The sequence below is a fragment of the Prionailurus bengalensis genome, chromosome C2 (genome assembly GCF_016509475.1).
Source record: "Prionailurus bengalensis isolate Pbe53 chromosome C2, Fcat_Pben_1.1_paternal_pri, whole genome shotgun sequence".
NCBI classification, from domain to species: domain Eukaryota; kingdom Metazoa; phylum Chordata; class Mammalia; order Carnivora; family Felidae; genus Prionailurus; species Prionailurus bengalensis.
The window spans coordinates 125486604-125513863 of NC_057350.1; the positions used below are offsets into that span (position 1 = coordinate 125486604).

The following is a 27260-nucleotide window of genomic DNA, read 5'->3' on the forward strand; positions in this document are numbered from 1 at the left end:
TGTATTTGTATCCTTTATTTTTTACTGTGAGAATGCAAGGCTTTTCTTGTGGCTATTACCATATAGTTAAAAAAAATAAATTTTAGGATGTGAAAGTCACAGAAGAGTTATTTCCTCAGTGTTTTTTCTTCCACTGATACAGAATTTTACTAAAAGCTTTTGACTATTTATGAGTATTTTTGATAAATTGTGACCAAGGTAATTGGTCTAGATACCTGTGTAAGTCTGTGAGCTTGGCACTTCCTTTTTAGAAATATTAATAAATTCTACAATACCAGAGTACATTGCCTTCTCCTACGTAAGATTTACTTAGGCTTAAAGCTCTTAAAACATACAGCCTGACATTATATCATGCATATTTTCTTGAATCATTAAAAATTCCTTATGACTTGCAATGTTTATACATTAAATACTGTTTTTTGGATATGTTATTTTATCATGAGACATTAATTGGCTTTCAGAGTTTTCTTGAACCACTGTAAAGATCTTGAACATTTTTCCATGTATATCTTGTTTTATTTTGGATGATTTTTTGGAAATCATCGGGAACTCTAGCAATTTCTACAACTAAATTTTTGAAACAAAGGGCATGTACACATTTACATGCTAAAGTTCATTTTCAGCATATTTATGCAATGGTATCTTTTTCAACAGCATTATCCTGTAGCATGGGTAAATACAATGGTTTTTGACTTTAAAGGACAGTTGAGATCTGGAGACATAATATTGCACAGCTGGTCTTCATTTCCTGGTAAGATTTATATCCTAATCCTTAAAGAGTAACTTTTGGCATGTGGACTAGTTACTGTTTCTTTATGACTCACTATTCTTTTAGTTTAGTAAAGAAACCTTCATTTCATATCTTTATTATTCTTTCTAAAACAGATTCCCACAGATTGTTTTAATATGTTTAAAAAGTGATTTATATCTGAATATATTTGTTTTCTTAATGAATATGTTGTTGTTTTAAACATTTTATTTTTGCAGGTTTTGGAGAAATTGTCCTAAAAAACAATGTCTTATAACAACCTTTGTTGTGCTTAGTCGTACTAAATTTACTGCACTAATAGAAGGCACATCCACTAATATGGGAGGAATAGTAAAAATACAATAAGTGTTTAGTTGGCTTTAATGCGAAATTTGAGCTATAATTTGTCTGTATTTCTTAAATATTATGCAGAGCACCCCAATAAGGTAGATAGTTTTATCTCCATTTTACAGATGAGAAAAGTGAACCTCAGAGATGATAAGTTGGTCAGTCGTACATAATTGGCTCAAAACCAGGGTTTATACAAAAGATTGCTTGACTCTTTCCATTATTCCATATTGGTTTTTTTTGAATGTTGGAAGTTTTTAGTGTAAGCTTTGCATTGTAATAGTGGTTTTCTTTTTTTCCCCCTGCCTTCATAGCTCATTAATACAGTTAATAAAATTGTGAATTTATGTGCATTTTAAAATTACTTTGTGGGTGACAGACGTTTGAAAATATTCATTTATTAGTAGTTGCCATCTGAGAAACTGGTTTTGGATAATCAGTTCCTCACAGACGTATTTAAAACTCCTCATATTCTAATATTTTATGTGTGTATATATATTCTTTAATTTCTGCTCTTTCCTACATATACTTGTAATAGTTTTTATTAATCATGTTATTCCCAAAATATAGAATAGTATGCATTTATGCATTTCCTAAGAGAAACTGTGAGTGTCATAACAGTAAAAGTTATGCATTTCAGCAGTTATACTTCTTTCAAAACCTTAATTTAGATTCACACATGTTCTCCAGAATCTCCAAGCAACTTGACTCGTATTTTTGGCAGAATTGATGATTTTGGACAGTATTAACTTGGCATACCATGAACCTGACTTCATCTCTAACAAAATATAACATGAAAAATAATAAATGAACACATTTTCTCTGCATGTATCAACTCTAGAATTGTCACTTTATCTCTGTAGGAGTGAGGCTGAAATACAAATAGTCTTTTTTTTTTTTTCCAAATAATCTATTATCTAGAGTCCCTAAGTCGTCACTAAAGGGTATATAATCACATTTCTGGTTGCTTTTATATCTTTCCCGATTTCTTCATGTGTACACTAGGAAATATTCTATTTTTTTTCCATTCTGAAAGAAAGTAGCATTTTCTGTGCAGTGTTCTGCTCTTGCCCTTTTAACCTTATGTATCTATCTAGAGTGCCGCTGATGCTTTTTAAAGTAGACTTATCTTTTGATAATTTAAGCAAGTGTTACAATGAATAACCTTGCTTATGTGTAGGTATTTGTATAAGATTTCCTAGAGATGGGTTTATTGTGTTAAAGAAAATATACATTTGTTACTGTACACCTGAAACTGATAAATCACTCTATGTTAACTAACTCGAATTAAAATAAAAACTTAAAAAAAAATAAAAACTTGGAATTTTAAAATAAAAAAGAGTAAATACATTTGTAATTTTGATGAATAATCACAAATTGCTCTCCAGTAGAGACTGTACCAATTCATACTCTCTATAATGTATTAGAGTGCCTTTTTGTAACCCCTTTTAAGCAAGTTTACCTCTATGTGTTTGGGACTGATAAGAATACTAAAATGGTACATTTTAGTTTAGATAGATTGCATGTTATAGGACAAGGAAGTATAATGCTACCATAAGATTTTAGTTTGCTCAGAAATCTGATTTAGAAGTGTATAAATGATGAGAATTGCTTCCTTCTATGAAATTTGACGATATTAAACATGAGCAAAGAATTGATCAGGACCTGAAACTTGCAAATACTTTGTGAAGATTTTCTAGCATTGGCAAATAATTCGAGTGTGCATAGTATCTGGATATTAGGCCTGGACACAATGGATTTTTATCTTTTGTTTCCTTAGGAGAGAACAACTGCTAAAAATCAGTGTAAGGAAGGACATACTAGTTTGCAGACGGGAGACTTGAGGATGTACTGCTAATTCTGTTCTCTTATCTTGAGTTTAATGTCTTTTTAATAGTTTATCTGTGAAATGAAAGTTACATGAACTCCGGGGTTTTATGAGAGCATTGAAATGTAAGATGCCTATGCACAAGTCTGTGAATGGACCATTTTAGAGTGTGGGAGCAGTGCCTTGAAGAAAGAAGCAGTTTATAGCAGTACCACTTGAATGGAGTATTGCAGAGACTACTGGAGAGGTGTTTAACTGTATCAGCAGTTATGGAATGGTCTAGGAACATAAATAGCATTAGGTTTGTTCAAAAAAATGTCATTGATGACCCTCAGAAATAACAGTTTGGGTACTATGGTGACCACAGAAAATAAGAAATCCCTATATGTGATGACGTTAGGAAACTTTTTTGGGTCACGTTATTTTGATGGGAAGCAATTCCAATGAAGTCTTTTTCAAGATTGAGAATTCTTACCAAATTTGAAGGAAGATGTGAGGTACGTATTAATTTTTGTAAACTTTCTCATTTTAGAGATGTGTGTAAACGCATTCAACTCTTGTGTCAAGTATTAACAGAAAATTAGAGGCTTACTGATAAAATTATCTGACAAATTCCTTAGGTAACATACTTTAAAAATAATTTTCATGGTTGAAATCTATTAAGAATTTTAGTTTAGTTTCAAAAACATTTTTTGAGAATCAAAATTATTTGCATATTTTAGATGAACTTGAAGAAATGTTGAATCCAATGGGAACTGTTCAGACAAATCCATATACGGAAAATGCAACAGCTTTGCATATCAAATTCCCAGAGAATAAAAAACAACCTTATTATTATCCTCCCTTTGATAAGGTAAGCTAACTATTTTAAAGGCCGCTATGTATGAAAATCATTGAATTGTTAGTTCTTGGCTCTACATGTTTATAATGAAACTTTACAAAAACTTTTTCTTTCCAAACGTCACATATGTTGTCAGCTTGATTCAGTGGAAAGACCACTGAGCATGGAGCCAGCTAACTCTTACTTAGTCTTGGCTTCATCACTGACCAGGTAGAACATAGTATCTCTGGAAGTCAGGTTTCTCATTTATAAAATGAGGAAATTATAATGGTTCTCTGAGGTTCTTTTCAATTGAAAACGGCTGTAAATGCATTCATATGTAAATCTGAGCATGTGAAAAGTCCTTAAAGTTTGCCCAGCATATTCAGGGATTAAAGACATAGTCACTGCTGTTGTTGGAATTGGTATTCAAAGAACAGATAGTTTATGTTGAATATTACTATTAGGAAGACTTCCTAAGGTACTGTTATTTATGTAGAATCTATACCAAGGACTTCCATTTCTAAACACATTTCCTTAGTATACAAACTGCTTATCTTGGCAATCTGGAGGGTATCTCGTGGATTTGAAAATGGGGCTTTGCTAATTTATATTCTAAGAGAGCTAAGTTGTCATATGTTTTATCTTCAGGCTTGGCATCATTGCTTCACGTGTGATTGATGCTGATTTTTATGAGAAAATCTTGAAGCAAATTCTCAGAGAATAACTAATTTATTTTATTTCCTTAATCTATGTGAGAATAAACTTCCCTTAAAAATTGATAATATACCGGTCAGCTAAGCATTCGACTCATGATTTTGGCTCAGGTCACGATCTCACGGTTTATGAGTTAGAGCCTCACATCGGGCTCTGTGCTGACAGTGAAGAGCCTGCTTGGGATCCTCTCTGCCCCTCCCCTCTCTGCCCCTCCCCTGCTCATGTTCTCTCTCTCTCTGTTTTTCAAAATAAATAAATAAATTTGATATCACACTAAATAATATTCAAATCAATTGTATTTTAAAATCCAGCACTACCAGACCTGTATAGAATAGATTTCTAAAGTAGTATGTAAATTAAACTTGTTACCTAATGTTTCTTCTTTACTCTCATTTTAATTGAACTTTATCGACATAAGAAGCAACTTTTCGGGGCACCGAGGTAGCTCAGTTGGTTAAGCATCTGACTGTTGGTTTCAGCTCAGGTCATGATCTCATGGTCCATTCATGCCCCACATCTGTCAGTGCAGAGCCGGCTTGGGATTCTCTCACTCCATCTCTCTCTACCCCTCACCCGCTTATGCTGTTTCTCTCTCAAAATAAATAAATAAATGTAAAAAAATAAAAAAATAAGCCTTTTTATTTCAAATTCTTCTAAAGTATTTTCCTGATTAGTAATAATAGGGGTTATTACAGCAGAAATCTCAAATCTCAGATATGTCAAGAACCATAGACCTTAGTGTTCATTGAGTAGAAAAAGGTATTTTGACTCCTCTTTGCATTCATGCCTTGGCTTTATTCCTTAGAATAGCAATTTAACCAGAAGGCATAGCTACTTGTGATACATTTAATAGTATAAGCTGCAACTATTTTTGTGTTGTTATAGTGTGAGTTCAACAATTATAGTTTCTTTTGGATGAAATGGGGGGAGAAGCAAAGTAGGAGGAGAGAATCCCAAGCAGACTCTGAGCTCTCAGCGCTCAGCTGGGTGCAGGACTCGATCCAACAAACCATGAGATCATCACCTCAGCCGAAATTAAGAGCCAGATACTGAACCGACTGAGCCACCTAGATGCTCCAAAATGGGGTGCATTTTATTATTATTTTTTGAAGTAATTAATTTTTTAAATTTACATCCAAGTTAGTTAGCATATAGTGCAACAATGATTTCAGGAGTAGATTCCTTAGTGCCCTTACCCATTTAGCTCTTCCCTCCTCCCACAATCCCTCCAGTAACCCTCTCTTTGTTCTCCATATTTAAGAGTCTCTTCTGTTTTGTCCCCCTCCCTGTTTTTATATTATTTGTGCTTCCCTTCCCTTATGTTCATCTGTTTTGTCTATTCACGTCCTCATATGAGTGAAGTCATATGATATTTGTCTTTCTCTGACTAATTTCGCTTAGCATAATACTCTCTAGTTCCATCCACGTAGTTGCAAATGGCAAGATTACATTCTTTTTGATTGCCGAGTAATACTCCATTATATATATATATATATATATATATATATATATATATATATATATATTACTCCATAAAGGAGTATTACTCCATTATATATATATATATATATATATATAAAATGTGGTGCATTTTGGAGCATTTTTACAAATAGAACACCCTCTGCAAATTTAAATAGTTTTCACCTGCTATTTCAAGAGAGGTCCAATTATTAAAAAACAAAAAAATATTGCTTACATCACTAAACTTTTTGCTTTTGTAATCTCTTAGTCTGTCTTTGAAGATGAATTTGAGATAGAGGGTTTTTCTTTAAATATGTATAAATATGTTTATAATTATTGGGTTTTTTTAATTGTACAATTTATATGCGATCATTTAAAATATCAGTTAATACAGATAGAAAAGGTGAAGGTTCCCTGTGTTTTTTATTTAATAGTTTTTGTTGTGATCATTTGTGTACCTTTTGCTTTTCAAGTCAATTTTGTGGTTATTGATTAATGACTGTACTCTCATTTTGTTTTTATAACAACCCTATGAAATAGGATAAGAGTTATCACTGCACTTTACATTTGAGGATACAGTTAAATTATTCATTTAGGATTATATAACTCAGTATCAGGATATAAATCTTCAGATTCTTTAACCACTGATTTTTCCCGTCTTTTCAAGAATCAGAGTCTCTTTAAAGGGCACCTGGGTGGCTCAGTTGGTTAACCATCGGACTCTTGATTTTGGCTCAGGTCATGATCTCACAGTTCATGGGTTTGAGCTCTGTGCTGACAGTGCAGAGCCTGCTTGGCATTTTACCTCTTTTTTTCTCTCTGCCCCTACCTCATTCTCTCTCTCTCACTCTCAAAATAAATAAACTTACAAAAAAGAATCAGAGCCCATTTAGAACTTAATGAATTCAAACGGGTGTCTCTTGATACTCTACTTTTGTTATGTTAATTCAGAAAAACAGTGACAAAAACTTACTATTTAGTAACTCTTGTATACCTTTGCATTTTCTTAAGCAGAAAATATTTACCTGTATTTAAAATTCTTTCATATGCATATGCAAGCCATTGCTTATTTTGTCTAGAGACAATGCTAGTGCACCCTAGGAGTCACAGTCCCTTATAATAATACCCTTGATACCCAGTTGTCAAGAGTTTAAAGATTGGGATGGGGGGGGGGGGGCGCCTGGGTGGCTCAGTCAGTTGAGTGTCCAACTTAGGCTCAGGTCATGATCTAATGGTTGGTGAGTTCCAGCCCCATATCGGGCTTGCCGCTGTCAGTGTGCAGCCTGCTTTTGATCCTCTGTCCCCCTCTCTCTCTACCCCTCCCTGCTCGCATTCTGTCTCTCAAAAATAAATAAAAATATTTTCTAAAAAGATTAAAAAAAAAGTTCGAAGATTGGGAATCACTGTATAATACCATTTTGCATTTAAAATTCATGTTTACATTATAAAGCATAGAAATGCCAGACCATATGTTGTTTCTTTTAGTCTAAGTACAATTATAATCATTTACAATTAAAATTTTCCAAATACAAGAGCCAAAATTTAATTTTAAAAGTTTTTTTTTAACAGATAATCGAGAAGGCAGCTGAGATTGCAAGCAGTGACAGTGCTAATGTATCAGTAAGTATCAAGGTTTTAAAAGGACCCTTTCTCCTTATTAGTTACTTTCATCTCATTTATGGTAATGAGCTTATAGATGACCATACTCTTATGGAAGAATAGCCTGAGAGTGTATGTGAGTATGTACATACTATGTTTTTTGTTGAATGGCAGCTGTTTGTAGGTGGTCTGTGTTCAGTGGTAAACCCTTTTCTGATATAAGCACAGGTTTAGCAGCTCGTCTTTTTTATTGTATTGTATTGTATTGTATTGTATTGTATTGTATTGTGTGTATATATATATATATATATATATATATATATATATATATAGGTGCCATGCTCAACATGGGGCTTGAACTCACCAGTGTGAGATCAAGAGTTGCATGCACTACTGACTGAACCAGCCAAGCACCCCCAGCAGCTAGTCTTTAAGGGATGCTATGCCACCTCATAGATTGACACTACTGTCTTTTTGAATAGTATTCAGTTGGATGAAGAGGCTGTCATTTTATTTATCTCATGTAACAGCATATATAATCAGGCCAGGATTTACAGTGCTGGGGAACCAGTTTCTTCCATCTTGGTGCTCTGTCATGTTAGTGTGTACTTTCTGTCTCAAGTTTAATACTGGTGCTTAAGTTTCTTGTGTATTATGGTGCAGCCAGCAAGGAATAGGGAAAGCAAGAGTAGAGGCCGTACCCATTCTTTTTGAGGATATCATTTATATGCCTCATTGCTGCTCACATCTCATTAATCAGGACTTCCTCACATGGCCATACCTAACCACAAGTGAGGCTGGGAAATGTAGTCGTAGGCTGGGCAGTCATGTGCTTGGCCAGAAAAAGATTCTAGTTAATAAAGGATGAAGAGCAGAATGCATACTGAGGAATAAACAGTAATTTCTGCCACACATACCCATTGTTTGTACCCAAAAACTACAAAGTAGATTACTTTGTTTAGTTTACACCGTATGCAATTTTTCTACCACCTATACTTTTTAGTTTAATTTTTTTACTCTTAAGATCATTTAAGACTTTGCTGAGTCTGACCTAATGTTCTCTTACCATGTTGTCTTTTTACAGTTTTTATGTGTCTTCAGTATAAGGCCATTCTACATAGAACGGTTAATTATACAGAGGCCAGAGGGCAAAATGGAGAGAGTGTATGTTTTTTTCATTTACACAGAATCAAAGCTCTATTTAATGTTGGCTAGTTGGAGAAATGTCTGGCTCAGGGTGTCTTCTGCTTTGCCATTAAGAGTTTTCAAAAATATCCATAGTCCTGCAGTACAAGTCATCTACTACCATAAATACTTTGAGAGCACTTCTTTTTAATGACACCAAAGAAGTGCAAGTATACGCTTATCAGCTTGCCATGCAATTATAGGCAGACCTTGGGGATACTGTGGGTTCTGTTCCAGACCACTGCAATAAAGGGAATATCACAATAAAGTGAGTCATGAATTTTTTGGCTTCCTACTGCATATAAAAGTTATGTTTACACTGTACTGTAATCTTACATGTGCTACAGCATTACACCTAAAACACAATATACATACCTTAATTTAAAAACACTTTTTGTTAAAAAGTGCTAATCATTACCTGAGCTTTCAGCAAGTTCTAATCTGTTTGGTGGTGGAAGTTCTTGCCTTGATGTTGATGACTTCTGACTGATCAGGGTGGAAGTTGCTGAAGGTGGGGGTAACTGTGGCAGTTCTTAAAATAAGACCACAATGAAGTTTGCTGCATTTATCGACTCTTCTTCCTTTTAGGAACGATTTCTCTGCAGCATGCAATCTGCTTAATAGCATTTTACCCACAGTAGAACTTGTTTCAAAATTAGAGTCCATCCTTTCAATATCTGTTGCTGCTTTATCAACTAAGTTTATGTCATATTCTAAATCCTTTGTTGTCATTTCAACAGACTTCACAGCATCTTTACCAGCGGTAGATTCTATCTCAAGAAACCACTTTCTTTGGGGCACCTGGGTGGTTCGGTTGGCTAAGCATTCGACTTTGGCTCAGGTCATGATCTCACAGTCGTGAGTCTGAGCCCCGCGTCGGGCTCTGTGCTCACGGCTCAGAGCCTCGAGCCTGCTTCGGATTCTGTGTCTCCCCCTCTCGCTGCCCCCCCCCCCCCCCCGCCTCAAAAATGAATAAACTTAAAAAACACTTTCTTTGCTGATCCATAAGAAACAAGTCCTCATCTGGGGCGCCTGGGTGGCGCAGTCGGTTAAGCGTCCGACTTCAGCCAGGTCACGATCTCGCGGTCCGTGAGTTCGAGCCCCGCGTCAGGCTCTGGGCTGATGGCTCGGAGCCTGGAGCCTGTTTCTGATTCTGTGTCTCCCTCTCTCTCTGCCCCTCCCCCGTTCATGCTCTGTCTCTCTCCGTCCCAAAAATAAATAAACGTTGAAAAAAAAAAAAAAAAGAAAAGAAACAAGTCCTCATCTGTTCACATTTTATCATGAGATTGCATCATGTCTGTCACATATTCAGGCTTCACTTCTGGTTCTCTTGCTGTTTTTATCACATCTGCAGTTACTTCCTCCCCTGAAGTCTTGAAACACTCAAAGTCATCCATGAGGGTTGGAATCAACTTCTTCCAAACTCCTTGTTAATGTTGATATTTTGACCTCTTTCATGAATGATGAATGTTCTTAATGGCATCTAGAATGGTGAATCCTTTCCAGAATGTTTTCAATTTACTTTGTCCACATCCATCAGAGGAATCACTGTGGCAACTTTGACCTCACAAAATGTATTTCCTAGATAATAAGGCTTGAAAGTTGAAATTACTCCTTAGTTTATGGATTGCAGGGTGGATATTGTGTTAGCTGGCATGAAACAACATCAGTCTAATTGTACATCTCCATCAGAGCCCTTAGATGACCAGGTGCATTGTCAGTACTAAAGTTTTGAAAAGAATCTTTTTTTCTGACCAGTAGGTCTCAACAGTGAGCGTAACATATTCAGTAAACCATGTTGTAAACAGATGTGCTGTCATCAGGCTTTGTTGTTCCATTTATTATAGAGCACAGGCATAGTAGATTTAGCATAATTCTTAAGGGCCATCGGATTTTGGAATGGTCATTTAGCACTGGCTTCAACTTAAAGTCACCGGCTGTGTGAGCCCTAACAAGAGAGTCTGCCTGTCCTTTGAAGCTTCGAAGCCAGACATTGACTTCTCCCCTGTAGCTGTGAAAGTCTTAGATGGCATTTCCTTCTAATATAAATATGTTTCGTGCACATTAAAAAGCTGTTGTTTAGTGTAGCCACCTTCATTAATTATGTTAGCTAGATCTCTGGACAACTTCCTGTGGCTTCTATATCAACACTTGTTTCTCCTTGAACCTTTATGTTACAGCGATAGCCATCGCTTCCTTTCATGCCCCCTCATACCCATATCCCCCCCATTGGGAAGGGGGGGAAAGCCACACTCATTTTTTTGATGTGCTTATAGCAAAGTGTATTTGCTTTGATTTATTCTAGTCAGTAATCACTGTTATAATATGTATATGGTTTTTGAAAAATCCACATGTAAAGAAAAATAGAGAATATAAATGTTAGTGTTAATTGCTTTCCACCATTATCTTACTTTAGTTCAAACATTTGAACAGGTGTATAAGATCACCATTTACCCTATACAGTGTAGGTTTTCATTACTGATTATTTTGGGTTTTGCAAAAGAATGTAAGATTCTGTGTTTTCTTTGGGCTTCCTGCCACATTTCTGGTAGTTGTTTATTTTTACCTTGGCTTTATTCAGTGCTGTGCTTTTCATAGCTCGGTAAACAATCACAGTACAATTATAGAGCCAATCCCCTTGCTTTTCCCTCTTAGTTTACTCATAGGTCTTCAGGATATTTACTTACAGTAGGTCTGTAGAGTCTAATTTTGATTCACAAAATTACAGTAGGTTTGCTAGCTTTTTGCAGTATTTAACAGCAGTCTGTGTTTCGCTGACATGAACAATTTATACTGTGTTGTTTGCAGCAGCAGGTTTCATTTTGAGATGTGTAAGTAAGTGTAGGAGTTTGATTTTCAGATTCTGATGACTTGTCATGATAATTTTTCGGAGAAACCCTGTCAAGCCTGTAAAAGAGAGCATACCATTTTTAGGTTGAAGGTCTGAATATAAACCCATTGTAATCGTACATTGTGTGTGTGTGTGTGTGTGTGTGTGTGTGTGTAAAATAATTTTTTTAAAGAACGGTTTTAGGATCACAACAAAATAAGCAGGAAGGTACAGAGATTTCTCATATACCCCTATCCCTTCACATGCATCTCCCTTTCCCATTAGCGACATCACTCACCAAAGTGGTTTATTTGTTGCCAAGAATGCACCTATATTGACAAATCATAATCACCCAAAGTCCATAGTTTGTTTACCTTGGGTTTCATTCTTGGTGTTGTGTATTTTGTGAGTTTGGACAATGTGTGATATGTTTTTATCACTATCATATTATGCAGAATATTTTTACTGTCCCATGAATCCTCTGTGCTCTGCCTATACATTTCCCCACCCTACCCCTGGCAACCACTGATCTTTTTATTCTCTCCATAGTTTGGTCTTTTCTACATGTTATATAAGTTGGAATCATAGAGTATGCAGCTTTTCAAACTGGCTTCTTTCCCTTAGTGCTATGTACTTAAGGGTCCTCCATGTCTTTTTGTGGCATGAAAGCTCTTTTCCTTTTAGTGTTAAATAATACTCCGTTGTCTGTATGTATTACAGTTTATCCATTCGCCCACTGAAGGACATCTTGGTTGCTTCTAAATTTTGACAATTTTGAATAAAGATGCTATAAACATCCATGTGCGGGGTTTTTGGTGGGCATAAATTTTCAACTCCTTTTGGTAAATACGAAGGGACATGATTACTGGATTGTATGGTAAGAGTATGTTTAGTTTTGTAAGACACTGCCACACTGTCTTTCTGAGCAGTTGCAGTGTTTTGCATTCCCACCAGCAGTGAATAAGAGTTGCTCCATATCCTCAACAGCATTTGATGTTGTCAGTGTTCTGAATTTTGGCCATTCTAATAGGTGTGTAGTCTTATCTCTTATTTGTTTAATTTGCCTTTCCCTGATGACATATGATGTTAAGCATCGTTTTATATGCTCTTGTTATGTCTGTACCTTGTTTGGTGAGCTGTGTGTTCAGGACTTATATTTTAGTCTGATGGTTTATTTTCTAATTGTTGAGTTTTTAAGAGCTGTTTGTGTAATTGGGTAATGGTCCTTTCAGGTAAGTCTTTTTGCAGGTATTTTCTCCCAATCTGTAGCTTCTTTCTTCATTCCCTTGACAGTGTCTTTCACAGAGGAGATAATTTTAAATTTACTGAAATCCAGATTAATGGTTCTTTAATTGATGGATCATGCCTTTGGTATTATATGTAAAAAACCATTGCCAAACCCCAGGTCATCTAGGTTTTCTCTTATATTATCTGCTAGGAGTTTTATAGTTTTGTGTTTCACATTTATTTTTACTAAGTTGGGTAGTGTCAATCCTTCAACTTTATTGCTTCTTCATTATTGTGTTGGCTGTTCTGGGTCTTTTGTGTCTCCATATAACTTTAGAATCGCTTTATTGATATCTACAGAATTTAGATTGGGTTTGCATTAAATCTGTTGATTACGTTGGGAAGAGCTGACATTCTGACAGTACTGAATCTTACTATTCATGAACATGGAATATCTTTCTGTTTATTTAGTTCTTTGATTTCTTTCACCAGAGTTCAGTAGTTTTCCTCATATAGATTTTGTACATATTTTGTTAGTTTTATACCTAAGTTTTCATATTTTTGGGTGCTAACGTAAGTGGTATTAGGTTTTTAATTTCAAATAGCACTTACATTGCTGATATATAGGAAAGTAATTTACTTTTGTATACTAACCTGTGTTCTACAATCTTGCTTTAATTATGTTCCGGTAATATTTTTGTTGATTCTTTCAGATTTTTTACATAGACAGTTCTGTCTGTGTAGAGAATTATAATCCCCATTCTTTTGTACATGTGCATATATTATTTTTAATCTCATTACTTTAGAAAATAATATAACTAGTTTAATGCTTATATGAAATATCAGTTAAAAATTCCTATTCTGGAAAGGTTTTTTGTTTTTGTTTTTTTAATGTATTTTGGCCTAAATGATAAAGTTTTTCTTTAAGTATGGGAAATGAATCTCTTTTTTTTTTTCATGTTCCTATAATTCAGAGTCTAGATCCAAAAAATAGCACGGGCCATCTTCATTATTTTAGTTTATTCTTACAAGGATTGGGAAAGAAAATGGGATAACTGTATTTGTTTCATGTTTAGTTTTATCCAAGATTTATTGCTTAATCCAGTGGTTTTTATGCCTCTGAGCTAACAAGACACTTACACTTTTTTAAAAACTTCATATGTTTGGTTTGCCTTTGTTGTTTTATTTGTTTATAGAAATTAAAAATTAAAATGGAAAGATAGGAAATTCAGTTCAAATAATAAATGACTTTTTAATCCAAATTGCAATTCTGCCACCTAGTGTTTGCACATGGACTTTTAAAGAATCCGTATTCCCCCCCTTTTTAAGAACTGTTTAAAAATAATTCTTTCCTTCATCCTTAGCTTACAAATTTAATATTCTATCAATAAAACATATAAAAAGGGCATCCATCCTTAGTAATCTTTTTAAGGAATTCGATTTTTAGTATCTTACATGTTAAAGCTCATAAATTGTTTATAAATTTCTTGTATATAAATTTGCTAAGTGTTTGCCAGTGCTGTTCACAGAATTAAATTATGTGATGAATGAGTATTTTACTTTCTTAGAGTCGAGGTGGAAAAAAGTTTCTTGCTGTACTGAAAGAAATCTTGGACAGGGATCCCTTGTCTCAACTGTGTGAGAACGAAATGGATCTTATTTGGACTTTGCGACAAGATTGCAGAGAGAATTTCCCACAGTCACTGCCAAAATTACTGCTGTCGATCAAGTGGAATAAACTTGAAGATGTTGCTCAGGTAAGAGTAAAAGATAATTTTTATAATTCTTTTTGGGAATATATAGTACTTTGTTGATTTCATGTACATTGTCCTTTCTAACATAGGTATCTCTTCATAGATTGGATAATTTTCCATAGGAGAAATTTTCATGTTTTAAACCTTTACATATACTCTAAGTGATAGACTAGCAAGTTTATCACTATCATATTATGCAGAATATTTTTACTGTCCCATGAATCCTCTGTGCTCTGCCTATACATTTCCCCACCCTACCCCTGGCAACCACTGATCTTTTTATTCTCTCCATAGTTTGGTCTTTTCTACATGTTATATAAGTTGGAATCATAGAGTATGCAGCTTTTCAAACTGGCTTCTGGATTTTAAATTTCCAGGATTGCAGGATTTAAATTTTTCTGGATTTTAAATTTAAAAATCTGGATTTTAAAATTCCAGATTTTAGGTAGGTTTTCTATATCTTTCACTAAGAACAATTAAAACATTGCTTTTGGTGTAATCATTGTAATTACTACCTGCACGTAGTAAGTAGGTTCTGGATTATTTCTAACAGTTTCATTCAATGAGCTCCAATGTTTTAATATTAAAATGACTTTAATTTTTGCGATGACTGTTCTAAAATGAACATGTATTGTTTGAAAATTACCTCTTTCTAGAAGCTGATGTTTTAGGGCATAAACCTTTTAGATCACTTTTAACATTCATTTTAGTTGGGCAGTATTGATGAATGTTTGCCCTGAGGCAGAATAAAAAAAGGAAAAAAATTGTTCCAAAGAGCCAAACAAATTTTAGTTTCTTGATTTAATTTTCAGAACGCTGGAAAAAGCACTGTCATTTATTAAATGCAATGGTTATCAGTGCTCTATAGAAAGATCCTTGAAATGGTTTTTTAATCAGAATGAATACATTTGGTATGTTTAAAGTAACCAAATTTGTTTACCTTACTTGTTTGAATTCAACTGATCTTTTTAAAAGTTTTCTGGTCTTAGTAAATCTATAGCAACTTAAAAAATTTTTTTTTAATTTAATTCTAGTTATATTAGCGTTATATTCGTTTCAGCTGTAAAATCTATAATGACTTAAAAAAAATTTTTTTAACGTTTATTCTTGAGAGAGAGAGCAAGAGAGCGAGAATGAGTGGGGGAGGGGCAGAGCGTGAGAGGGACACAGAATCTGAGCAGGCTGAGGTGTCAGGTCAGAGCCTGATGTGGGGCTCAAACTCATGAGCTGTGAGAATCATGACCTGAGCTGATGTCGATGCCTAACAGACTGAGCTACCCAGGTGTCCCATAAAATGACTTTTAAAGATTTTCAAGAAATGCATATGTATTTTAATCATATATATTTAAAATTTATTTTTATTTTATTTTATTATTTTACTTCTCTAAGTTTAGAGTTTAGAAAGGACTTCTCTTGAGTTTATTTCTAGTATTTAACAATTTTTTGAATCATGTTACCTAATTGTATTATAATGTACCTCATTTAAACTATTTATATAGTCAGATCATGTGAACATTGTTTACTCTGAAAAGGAACTATTTTTGTCATTTAGATAGGTTTTGATTGTTTTGACATAGTTATCTTCTGACTACTTACTTATTTACATTCAAGTTTAGTTTTCTATGAAATCCCTGTAACGGTGGAACATAAGATATAAGCATTTTTTATTTGACACATTTGCCTGCTTCTAATGTATCCATTAGTGTTCAGTTCTAACTGCTTATCCAAGAAATCCATCATATTATTATTTTGTATAGCATTAAAATAGAAGAAATTTTTGGCTGTACTCTTAAGGATATCTGAGAGAGAGGTTTCTTAGGTCAACTGTCAGAAAATGGAATGAGCCAGTTTATGCATAATATTTCTTTATTTGAACCCTGGGGACAGAAATTTTTTTTACATTCGGGAATTTAGCATACTTGTCTCATTTCCATGAGGTAATCTAAAATATTGTTTTCAGATATAACCTAATGTCCTCCATTTCAACAGAAGAAAGCCAATCCTAATCCTCTTTTTTAGTAGTTTTGAGAAAAAAAGTTGATGGAATAAATAGTAATGTGCTTGGGGCTCCTGGGTGTCATGATCTCGCGGTTTGTGAGTTTGAACCCCACATCGGGCTCTGTGCTTTCAGCTCAGAGCCTGGAACCTGCTTCGGATTCTGGTTTCCCCATGTCTCTGTCCCTCCCATGCTCATGCTTTGTCTCTCTCTGTCTCTCAATAATAAATAAACGTTAAAAAAGTTAAAAAAAAAAAAAAAAGTAACATGCTTGCTTTCACAACTTTGTCCCATTGCCAGTTACAGTGAATGAGTGCAAAAAATATATAAACTGAATTTTTAATAAATTGACTGTCTTAAATAGAGAGCCAGAGCCTGGTGCAAAGTTTGTATTCCAATAAATACTAAAGGCAAAAGCCGTGGGTGAAAATTCTGTAGAAGAGCAGCTTCTCCACTGCCCCAAGATTTAAAAAAGAGTAGCCTTCCATTAATCCACAGGAAAATATTCTGTTGACATATTGTGGAAGGGGTTTCGATAGTCTTTGCAAAAGGCTGGTAGTTAATTGGCACTGCCTTCATTATTTATATGGCTGAGTCACATTTTCCCTATTCACTCTCATAGCTTTCCTCAAACTAAAGTAGTGAATTTTGCAAATTTTTTTAGTTTACATTTATATAATTAATTCTTTAATAATTGTAAGTAATCTTACCAAAGGTAACTTCTTTCCAATAGTAGTGCTCTTTTTAATTCCCAGCATAGTTTAACCATCTAGTATTACAGAATGTTATCTGCCCTGTATTGTTTTTGTGTGTAGTGTTGTAGTCCATGTGTTAACTGGGGATGCTAGTTTTTTTTTTAACTACTGTTTCAGACCCTCAGGAAATGGTCCCCCTTGACTCCTCTTTCCATAATGAGGACTGTTGGTCTATTAGAACTTTGGGCAAAGTGGGGAGGGTGGTCTCATCAGTGATAAAAAGTGGTCTGAGGTAGGTGTTTCATATCTTTAAACCAGTATGTGTCAAACTTTTTTTTCATTATTACACTTGTTAGGAGCATTTTTAGACATTTTTTCTCTAATAGCCCTGTCCCCATAATTCAAAAGTGTTATTTTTTTCTGTAAATGTAAAATAATAGAAAAATTTAGTTAATTTTTTTAAAGTGTATTTATTTTGAGAGGTGGTAGGACAGAGAGAGGAAGAGAGAGAATCTCAAGCAGTCTCTGTGCTGTCAGCGCAGAGCCCATCACAGGGCTGTATCTCAGGAACTGTGAGATCATGACCTGAGCTGAAATCAAGAGTTGGATGCTCAACGGACTCAGTCACCCATGCACCCCAGAAAAATTAATTTCTTAAAAAGTATCTTCAATGAGGTTAAATTTGCTTGATCTGAGAAAATACCTTTTAACTTAGCTGCTAGGTATTCATTCAAATATTATTGACCTATTTTGGGCACTTGACATAGTTAATGAGAGCAGTTGAATAATTAGTAGAATTAAAATAATAAACTAATTAGAACTACCCTACAACTCAGCAATTCCACTACTAGGCATTTATCCAAGGGATACAGGTGTGCTGTTTCAAAGGGACACATGCACCCCCATGTTTACAGCAGCACTATCAACATTAGCCAAAGTATGGAAAGAGCCCAGATGTCCATTGATGAATGAATGGAGAAAGAAGATGTGGTATATATATACAATGGAGTATTACTCAGCAATCAAAAAGAATGAAACCTTGCCATTTGCAACTATGTGCATGGAACTGGAGGGTATTATGCTAAGTGAAATTAGTCAGAGAAAGACAAAAATCATATGACTTCACTCATATGAGGAGTTTAAGAGACAAAACAGATGAACATAAGGGAGGGGAAAGAAAAATAATATGAAAACAGGGAGGGGGACAAAACAAAAGAGACTCATAAACATAAAGAACAAACTGAGGGTTGCTGGAGGGGTTGTGGGAGGGGGGATGGGCTAAGTGGGTAAGGGGCATTAAGGAATCTACTGAAATCACTGCTTCACTATAACTAATTTGGATGTAAATTTTAAAAAATAAAAAATAAAGTTAAATCAAAAAAATAATAATAATACACTAAAAACTATGTTTAGTTCTCAAAAGTCCAAGTTTCATGCATAAGGTCAAATGACAAATGACAAGGTGGCTAGCTGGCAGATACTCACTGGCTACCTCTTGCAATATGACTGTGAGATTGAGCAGTCAAGTGAGAGAAGTCCTCTGGTCATTTCCATCTGTTTGCCATGTTTTTGTAGCTCTAATCTTGCATACATTTTGTGTGTTTTCTTTGGAAGAAAACCCATTGAAATCTATCAAATATTAAGTAATAAGATTTTTGTCCAACAGGGGTGAGCTTTGAAGGACCACGAATCATAATTATCAGCTTTTTAAAAAAATGTTTACTTAGGGGCACCTGGGTGGCTCAGTCAGTTAAGCCTCCGACTTCGGCTCAGGTCATGATCTCATGGTTTGTGAGTTCAAGGCCTGCATCGGGCTCTGTGCTGACAGCTCAGAGCCTGGAGCCTGCTTTAGATTCTGTGTGTGTGTGTCTCTCTCTCTCACTTCCCCTCCCCCGCTTTTAGATTTAAATGTTTAAATGTTTATTTTTGAGAGAGAGAGAGAGAGAGAGTACAGGAGTGTGTGCTTGCCTGTGCATGCAAATGAGCAGGGGAGGGGCAGAGAGGGAGGGAGAAAGAAGATCTCAATTAGGCTCCACACTATCAGCACAGATCCCGAAGCAGGGTTCACTCTCACCAACTGTGAGATCATAACCTAACTTTAAATTAAGAGTCTGATGCTTAACTGACTGAGCCACCCAGACTCTCCTACCTTTATTCCTTGATCATTTCTTTCTCTCTCTTTCCTTTATAAAATTACAAAATTATTTAATGGCTAATGATTGTAGAATCGCATATTCAATGTATCATTCTATTACTTGCTTATCTATAGAGTATTTCAGTAAAGACATTATTAATTTATGTAAACAGCAGTGGATTTTTGAGTCCTATGTAATTGTAAGTATGCGTTTTCTTTCTTTTGACCCATCTCTGCTCCTGTGTGCCAAGGAAAAATAGATTATTCCCCCCCCCCCTATAATTTCTGAACCAGTTTCAATTTTTCAACAGCTTCAAGCCCTACTTCAGATTTGGCCTAAACTGCCCCCCCGGGAGGCCTTGGAGCTTCTAGATTTCAACTATCCAGATCAGTACGTGCGAGAATATGCTGTGGGCTGCCTGCGACAGATGAGGTATACTACAGGTGGCTTTCTTTGAGGAAAGGAATAACTTGGGTGTAGATAGTGAAGGTGATGTATGTTGAATGTTTCATAAGAAAGGAAAGAGCTAGGAATTACTCAGTTTAAAGCATATTTTTCATCTATTCTTCCCTATTCCCTTCTCTACCTCCCTCTCTCTCAAAGACTCCTTCCTTTGTCTTTCATGTTTAGCCTATATTATAAAAGAAAACCCAAAAACATACTGGGTCAGAAGGTCCCCAAGATCACCCTTGGTTTCCACAATTCATTAGGACTTACAGGATGTAGCGCATACTCATACTTTTGGCTCTGACTTATGAGACGAAAGGAGACAATGTAGAATTGGCAAAGGAAAAAGATTCATGGAGCAAAGTCTGGAGGAAACCATCAGAAGCTTCTAAGAGTTCTTTACCAGTGGAGTCTCAGTGAATATACTTAATTCTTCCCAACAGTGAGTTGTGAGAACGTGTCTGAAATATTGTCTACGGGGGGGCTTGTTAGAGACTTGGTGGCCAGGGTTTTTATTGGGGGCTGGTCACATAAACACCCTCTGCCAAACACAAAAGCAAAATCCTAGACTCCTAGAAGGAAAATGGGTGTTGGGGCATCAACCGTTGGGTAAGAACAGTTTACACACACGAAGCCATTCTAATCTGTTAGGTGGTGGGAAGCCTTCTAAAAGCTATGTTTCCAGATGCCAGCCAAAAGGCGGGTGTAGTTAACAGCCTTTCTAAAAGGATAGCAGTCAGGCCTGCTGCTATGTTAACTCTTTTCTGTCCACCACTCAGAATTAAGAAGTGTTAATATTTTGGCTTTTTAAAAAATTTTATACTTTTAAGCAAATAACATTACAGCTAAAGGTGAAATCCTCATAGTTTTGTTACCTAGTCCTGATTACTTTCACTTCCCAAAGACAACCATGATTATGAATTTGGTCTGTATCCTTTTATACCACATTTTTCTGTTGATGCTGCATTTTTATATCTATAAAAATATGTAGAATAATATTGTACATTACAAAATTACACCAATATGTTTTGCCATATGTATTATTTTAAATCTTGATTTTAAAAAATTCATTGTTGGGTTTTTGAGGTCATTCTTTACCATTACATATAAATACAGTCTTTTTCTTTCACTACTGTGTAATATTCTATCATAGGGATATATCTTATTTGCTGCATTTCCCTATTGAATAGCATTTTGTTTTCCCCAGACTTCCCTGTTCCCTAGTGCTTCAGTGAACATGTTTGTACAGTCCCATTTGGCTAGTACATGTATGAAAATCTGTTAGATTTATTTGAAGAAATGTCATTATTGAGACCATCTCAGACAATGGGCATATTCAGGTTTATCCATTTCTCGTTTCAAAAATGAGGTTTATACTGTATGGCTATTTGAAAAAATAGAAGTTCTGAGAAAATTATGGATACTGTTACACTTTTTCTTCTTGTTAAAGTCATATATGTTTCAAGCCACATGATATCCAAAAGAAATTACACAAACTTTTCAATAGTTGTTATCTTAAGGGAGTGAAGTTAGAAGTATAAGGAAAGAGGAAGCCTTCCCAATTTCCGTACTTCCTTTCTATCTTTTACACCATTTATAGGTTGGTTGGGTTTTTGTTTTTTTTTTTTTAACGTTTATTTATTTTTGAGACAGAGACAGAGCATGAACGGGGGAAGGTCAGAGAGAGGGAGACACAGAATCTGAAACAGGCTCCAGGCTCTGAGCTGTCAGCACAGAGCCCGACGCGGGGCTCGAACTCATGGACCGCGAGATCATGACCTGAGCCGAAGTCGGACGCTTAACCGACTGAGCCACCCAGGCGCCCCTGTTTTTGTTTTTTGAGAGAGAGTGCCCACGCACGGGCAATAGGTGACTAGGGGGGTGGGGGCACAGAGGGAGAAAGAGAGACTCTTAAGCAGGCTCCATACTCAGCGTGGAGCCTGATGCAAGGCTTGATCCCATGATCCTGGGATTGTGACCTGAGCTGAAATCAAGAGTCTGACATTCAACTGACTGAGTCGTCCAGGCACCTCCCTTTTGTAGGTTTTATAAAAGGCACAGATTTTACAATAAACTTAAGATTGGTGAATAGTTTTAAAAAATGAGGCTGCAAGTTGGGCTTTAGTCTCATCTCCCTACGTTTGCATTGGAGATCTGAGGGAAAGGGGCTACCTGGCTCCCTTTATACTGAGCCAGGTGTTTTCTTTTCTTTTCTTTTCTTTTCTTTTCTTTTCTTTTCTTTTCTTTTCTTTTCTTTTCTTTTCTTCTCTTCTCTTCTCTTTTCTTTTCTTTTCTTTTTTTTCCTTCTCTTTTCTTCTCTTTTCTTTTTTTATGTTTACTTATTTTTGAGAGAGAGAGAGAGAGAGAGAGAGAGAGAGAGCGAGTTGGGGAGGGGCAGAGAGGGAGACACAGAATCCGAAGGACGCTCTAGGCTCTGAGCTGTCAACACAGAGCCCAATGTGGGGCTTGGAACTCACAAACCATGAGATCATGACCTGAGCCAAAGTTGGATGCTTAACCAACTGAGCCCTCCAGGAGCCCCTCAGGTGTTTCTCTTAAATAAACTTATATACAGGAAGAGATTGCTGTGATCTCCATGTTCTATATTGGTATTTCTGATGCATTTTCCTATGATAAATTTTTGGCTAATGAGGTTTTTTTTAATATAGTGCACTGGGTTTCAGTCCCAGATCTGCATTAGACTACTATCCTAACCGTTTATTGCCCAAGACTATAGTTAGTAAGTAGAGGACTTGGAATTCATCTCACCTGACCACTGGAATTGCCTCTGATAAGAGTGTGTTTATAAGTGTATGATTTAGAAATGGACACAAAATAGAGAACTTCTTAACCTTAATTAATTCAGCTCATTTAATTACAATATTATGTTGTATTAATTCAGTGAATCAATTCTCAGTTACACTCATTTCCTTATCCTTTAAATTATTTAAAGTTAATGTTTTAACACACTGATAATCTGGGAAAAGGAATTAACCCTAATGATTAGAAAGGAAAATAAATTACTAAAAAGTACTGATGGAATTTTTTTATTTAAAAAAACTGGTTGCCTGGGATACCTGGGTGGCTCAGTGAGTTAAGCCTCCAACTCTTTCTTGGTCTTGGCTCAGGTCATGATCTTAGTTTGTGAGTGCAATCCCCGTGTCAGGCTCTGTGCTAACAGTGTGGAGCCTACTTGGGATTCTCTCTCTCCATCTCTCTCTGCCCCTACCCCACTTGCACTGTCTCTCTCTCAAAATAAACTTAGAAACAAACAAACAAACAAATGTGTTGACTGAGTATATAACTTTTCCTGCATGATCAGAAATCAGTATTAAAGTACCCGATTTTATTGTAACTCTGAGCTGATGTTGGATGCTTAACTGACTTAGCCACTCAGGCCACCCCTCTTGTGTTATTTTAATAGTGGGACAGTGAATGTAAGCATACATAACAAGCCTGACCCAAAAGAACCATTGCGTTTCAGTAAGTTAGTGTTTGATAGTTTGATGGGATGGGATCTCTTTCTGGCATTGGTTGTTGAGTGACTTATTTTGTCTTTTGTTTCTTTTAGTGATGAAGAACTCTCTCAATACCTTTTACAACTGGTGCAAGTTTTGAAATACGAGCCTTTTCTTGATTGTGCCCTCTCTAGATTCCTATTAGAAAGAGCACTTGCTAACCGCAGGATAGGGCAGTTTCTATTTTGGCACCTTAGGTAAGTCTTTTATATTTTTAGATTTGTGTCTACCTGGTGCTTTTGTAAATATAAATCAGCATAATACGGGACATTTACTGTAATAGTTGGCTGGTTTACTTGTTTTTGAGCCATTTATAACATTCATACTCTTCTTGGTGTCTTCTATTTCTTGATACCCAACTCTTAATTTTCAGGATTTGGCAAAGTAATTCAGATAAGTGTCCCATCAAGCCTCCTTGATTTTTAACTGAAACTAAAAATTAATGTATTGCTATTTTCTAGTAAAGTGCACTTACTTTGTTAATATTCTTGGGCTAAAACCACACTTACTCCTTCTGAAAGGCTTTGGGTACCAATAGATAAAGATTTTAAAGTTTTCCTATAACAAGAGCAACATTATTTTCAGCTTCTTTATTAGGTCAATTTTAGAAATATGTGAACCTTATTTCACCAAGTTGATATAGAAGTAAAATCAGAAAGGATAAATGAAGTCCTTTTTTCCTAGGAAAATTGTTGGTTCCTGATTTCTGAGTCTGTACTCAGACATTTTTGTTTTTTTCATCTGGACTTGAGAATACTGAAACTAATGACTGTCATAAAAATACGACTTTCCCCCATTTTAGCTAAACTTTTTAAGGAAAATGAGCTCTATATTATTTTGATAATGATTTTGGAAGCTACATTTCTGAATCTTGATTTCCTTTATTACTCATAGAGGTTTTTCCTTTCTTATTTTTAACTTGTCATCTTTTTCATCCAGTTCAACCTTCCTATTTTTAAGCCCTTCCGGGAGTAACAGAATATGTTGTTCCTTCCTTTTTCAAATGGGTACACCATTCTTTAAGTGAGAAAAAATTGAATTGAAGCTAATTGAGGGATTAGTCACTTGTGTGATGTGAATCAGATCTTTGCATTTCACTTTATTGTCTTAATTGGCAACGTTCTGTTTCAACTACAGAAAGCAAACAAGGTGAGATGTGAAAATTTTGGATTTTTGGAATAAAAAATTAATTATATAATCACACATGTTTTTGATCTGTGGTGTTTAAAGAATTGGGAAGTTGCCCATCCCACTAATATTTGTGGACAAGATGATGTATTCTTCTGTGTTTTGATTGGCATCATACATTTATTTCATAATATGAAGTCAGTATTTTTATTTGGTGATCTGAAGTGTTTTATATGCAAATTATCTTAATATTATTAACTTATTTGTAGGTCAGAAGTGCATATTCCTGCTGTCTCAGTACAGTTTGGTGTCATCCTTGAAGCATACTGCCGGGGAAGTGTAGGGCATATGAAAGTGCTTTCTAAGCAGGTATCTGGTTTTTGGTTTTGTTTTTAAAATTTTTTTTTTATTTTCATGTTCAGTTTGCCACATGGTATTTGATAAATTGTATCATATGCTATTTCTCCCATTATTCCATGGAAGTTTCAGTAACTGAACCTAATTAATACATTAAAAAATTTTTTTTAATGTTTATTTATTTTTCAGAGAGAGACAGTGCAAGTGGGGGAGGGGCAGAGAGGGAGGGAGACACAGAATCCAAAGCAGGCTCCAGCTCTGAGCTGTCAGCACAGAGCCCGACGCGGGGCTCGAACTCACTGTGAGATCATGACCCGGGCTGAAGTCAGATGCTTAACCGACTGAGCCACCCAGGCATCCCATTAATACATTTTTAAATAAAAATTTAAGTCAAGAAATGAAGTGTTAAATTTAGCCGAACGTTAATTGAATGCTCCCTCAAAAATGAAGGATTCTTCCTAGTATCTATATTAATAATATGCCTTAAGTTTTAATGGGAAATACCCATGTAGACATGCTTAACAATGGGTTTGATGGTGATGGTGACAAAGGTCATGAAATTTTAGACCCTGTTTTTTCATATCCCTGAGTTACTGTTTCCAGTTAGTATAGTATTTATGATTCATATATTCTGCCATTTGTTTTAATTTGAGATATTTTGACACTTAAATTCATAGTTGTTATAACATCTAGAATTAAGAATCCTCAAGCTGCTTTTTCAAAATATATATACAGGCCTATAGTCCCTTATCTTCTTTCCAGGACTTCATTTTCTCATCATTGCTGATGATGAGATATTAGTGAGATTAATCAGTCAGATATTAAATGCTTATATGCCAGGAACCATATTAAATGTTATAAGCATGTTATTTTACTGTCCTTATTATGTGCCACAGTAGTTGCTAATACTGTCGGGATTAGACAAGGGAGAAAACAGAGGCTCCAGGAGATTAACTAGCTTGCCTAAAAACCCAACTATTAAGTGACAGAAAGAATTTTTAAAATTAGGGCTGTCCAGCTAGAAAACTGTTATACTCGGAGTTTTCAAACCTTCGTGGCACCACAACTCTCTTTTTGAAATCAGAACTTAAACATAAATCCAGTATATAAAATAGTGTCATTTTATGAGTATAAATGTATTTTGAAGCTAAAATAAAATATAAGCCATTAAACAGAACCATGAAGCTATTTTACTGAATACAGAATTTCAAAATCGGGGGCTATTGATAGTTGTAGTCTCAACATCCATTTATTTCTTTTGGAGATAATCCTGATTTATATAGGTAGTAATTGCAAGTAGTAGTGGTCTTTTGATCGCTTGCTTGCAAGTGAGAAGCATAACCATGGCCCAGGCTTGATATGGCCCAGGTGGGTCCTTCATCCCCTGAAGGATGTGATGAGAGCATTTCTGCCATCAAAATAAAGCAGCCCTTTATTCTAGCTTCTTCATGCCAGAATTCTTATTGACAGGTAGCAACAATATGCTCTTGTTCTTTAGCATTGATTTTTCTTGCAATGAGTATCATCCAAATAAACACAAGAAGGTTTTCTTAATGGTTAAATATGCATTTACTCAGAATTTACTATATGCCAGGGTTACTGTTAGGTATTGGTAATATGAAGTGAAAATAGTTATTTTTTTTTAAAACTATGTTATCTGAGTTTGAGAGAGAGAGAGGGAGAAAGACACACTGCATGAATGAAGGAGGGACAGAGAGAGAAGGAGAGAGTCCTAAGCCAGCTCCACACTGTCAGTGCAGAGCCCAATGTGGGCTTGAAGTCATGAACTGGACCTGAAATCGAGAGTCAGATGCTTAATCGACTGAGCCACCAGGATGCCCCAGTTATGTTATTGTTATCAAGGAGTTTATATTTCCATAGAGGAGGTATACAAATCAATAATTAAGAAATATATGATTAAGCATTGTGGGAACATTATGGAAGCACAAAAGAGAGGCATGTAACCAAGCTTAGGATATTAGGAAAGAGTTCACAGTGGAGGTGACATTTGTAGGTTTTGCTGGTCTAGTTGGTGTGAGTTCAGTGAAGAGTATGTTAATGTTTTACAGAGAAGCAACCAATAAGAGTGTATGTATGCACTTGACCCTTGAACAACATGAATTTGAACAACATGAGTTCACTTATACACTGATTTTTTTGACACAGTACAGTACTATAAATGTATTTTCCCATGATTTTCTTAATATTTTCTTTCTTCTAGCTAATACAGTATATAATACATATAACACACAAAATACATGTTAATCTACAGTTTATGTCACTGGTAAGGCTTCCCATCAGCATAGGCTATTAGTAGTTAAGTTTTTGGGGAATCAAAAATTATACCCAGATTTTCGACTGTGTGGGTCTGGAGGTGGAGTTGGTACCCCTAAACCCTTTATTCAAGGGTCAGCTGTATAGAGAGAATGAAGCAGAGGAGGATGGTGAGATTGTATTAAAAAGAGTT

At 35.4% G+C, this 27260-nt stretch overlaps 1 protein-coding gene across 1 annotated transcript in view; it reads left to right on the plus strand.

Annotated features, from left to right (window-relative positions):
- PIK3CB (phosphatidylinositol-4,5-bisphosphate 3-kinase catalytic subunit beta) overlaps window positions 1-27260 on the plus strand; it is a 189748-nt gene that overhangs the window by 124700 nt on the left and 37788 nt on the right. Inside the window, 7 exon segments of the mRNA XM_043595281.1 lie at window positions 655-751; window positions 3647-3777; window positions 7492-7542; window positions 14332-14520; window positions 19654-19775; window positions 23362-23505; window positions 24706-24805. Of these exon segments, the coding sequence (XP_043451216.1) occupies window positions 655-751; window positions 3647-3777; window positions 7492-7542; window positions 14332-14520; window positions 19654-19775; window positions 23362-23505; window positions 24706-24805 (834 nt within the window).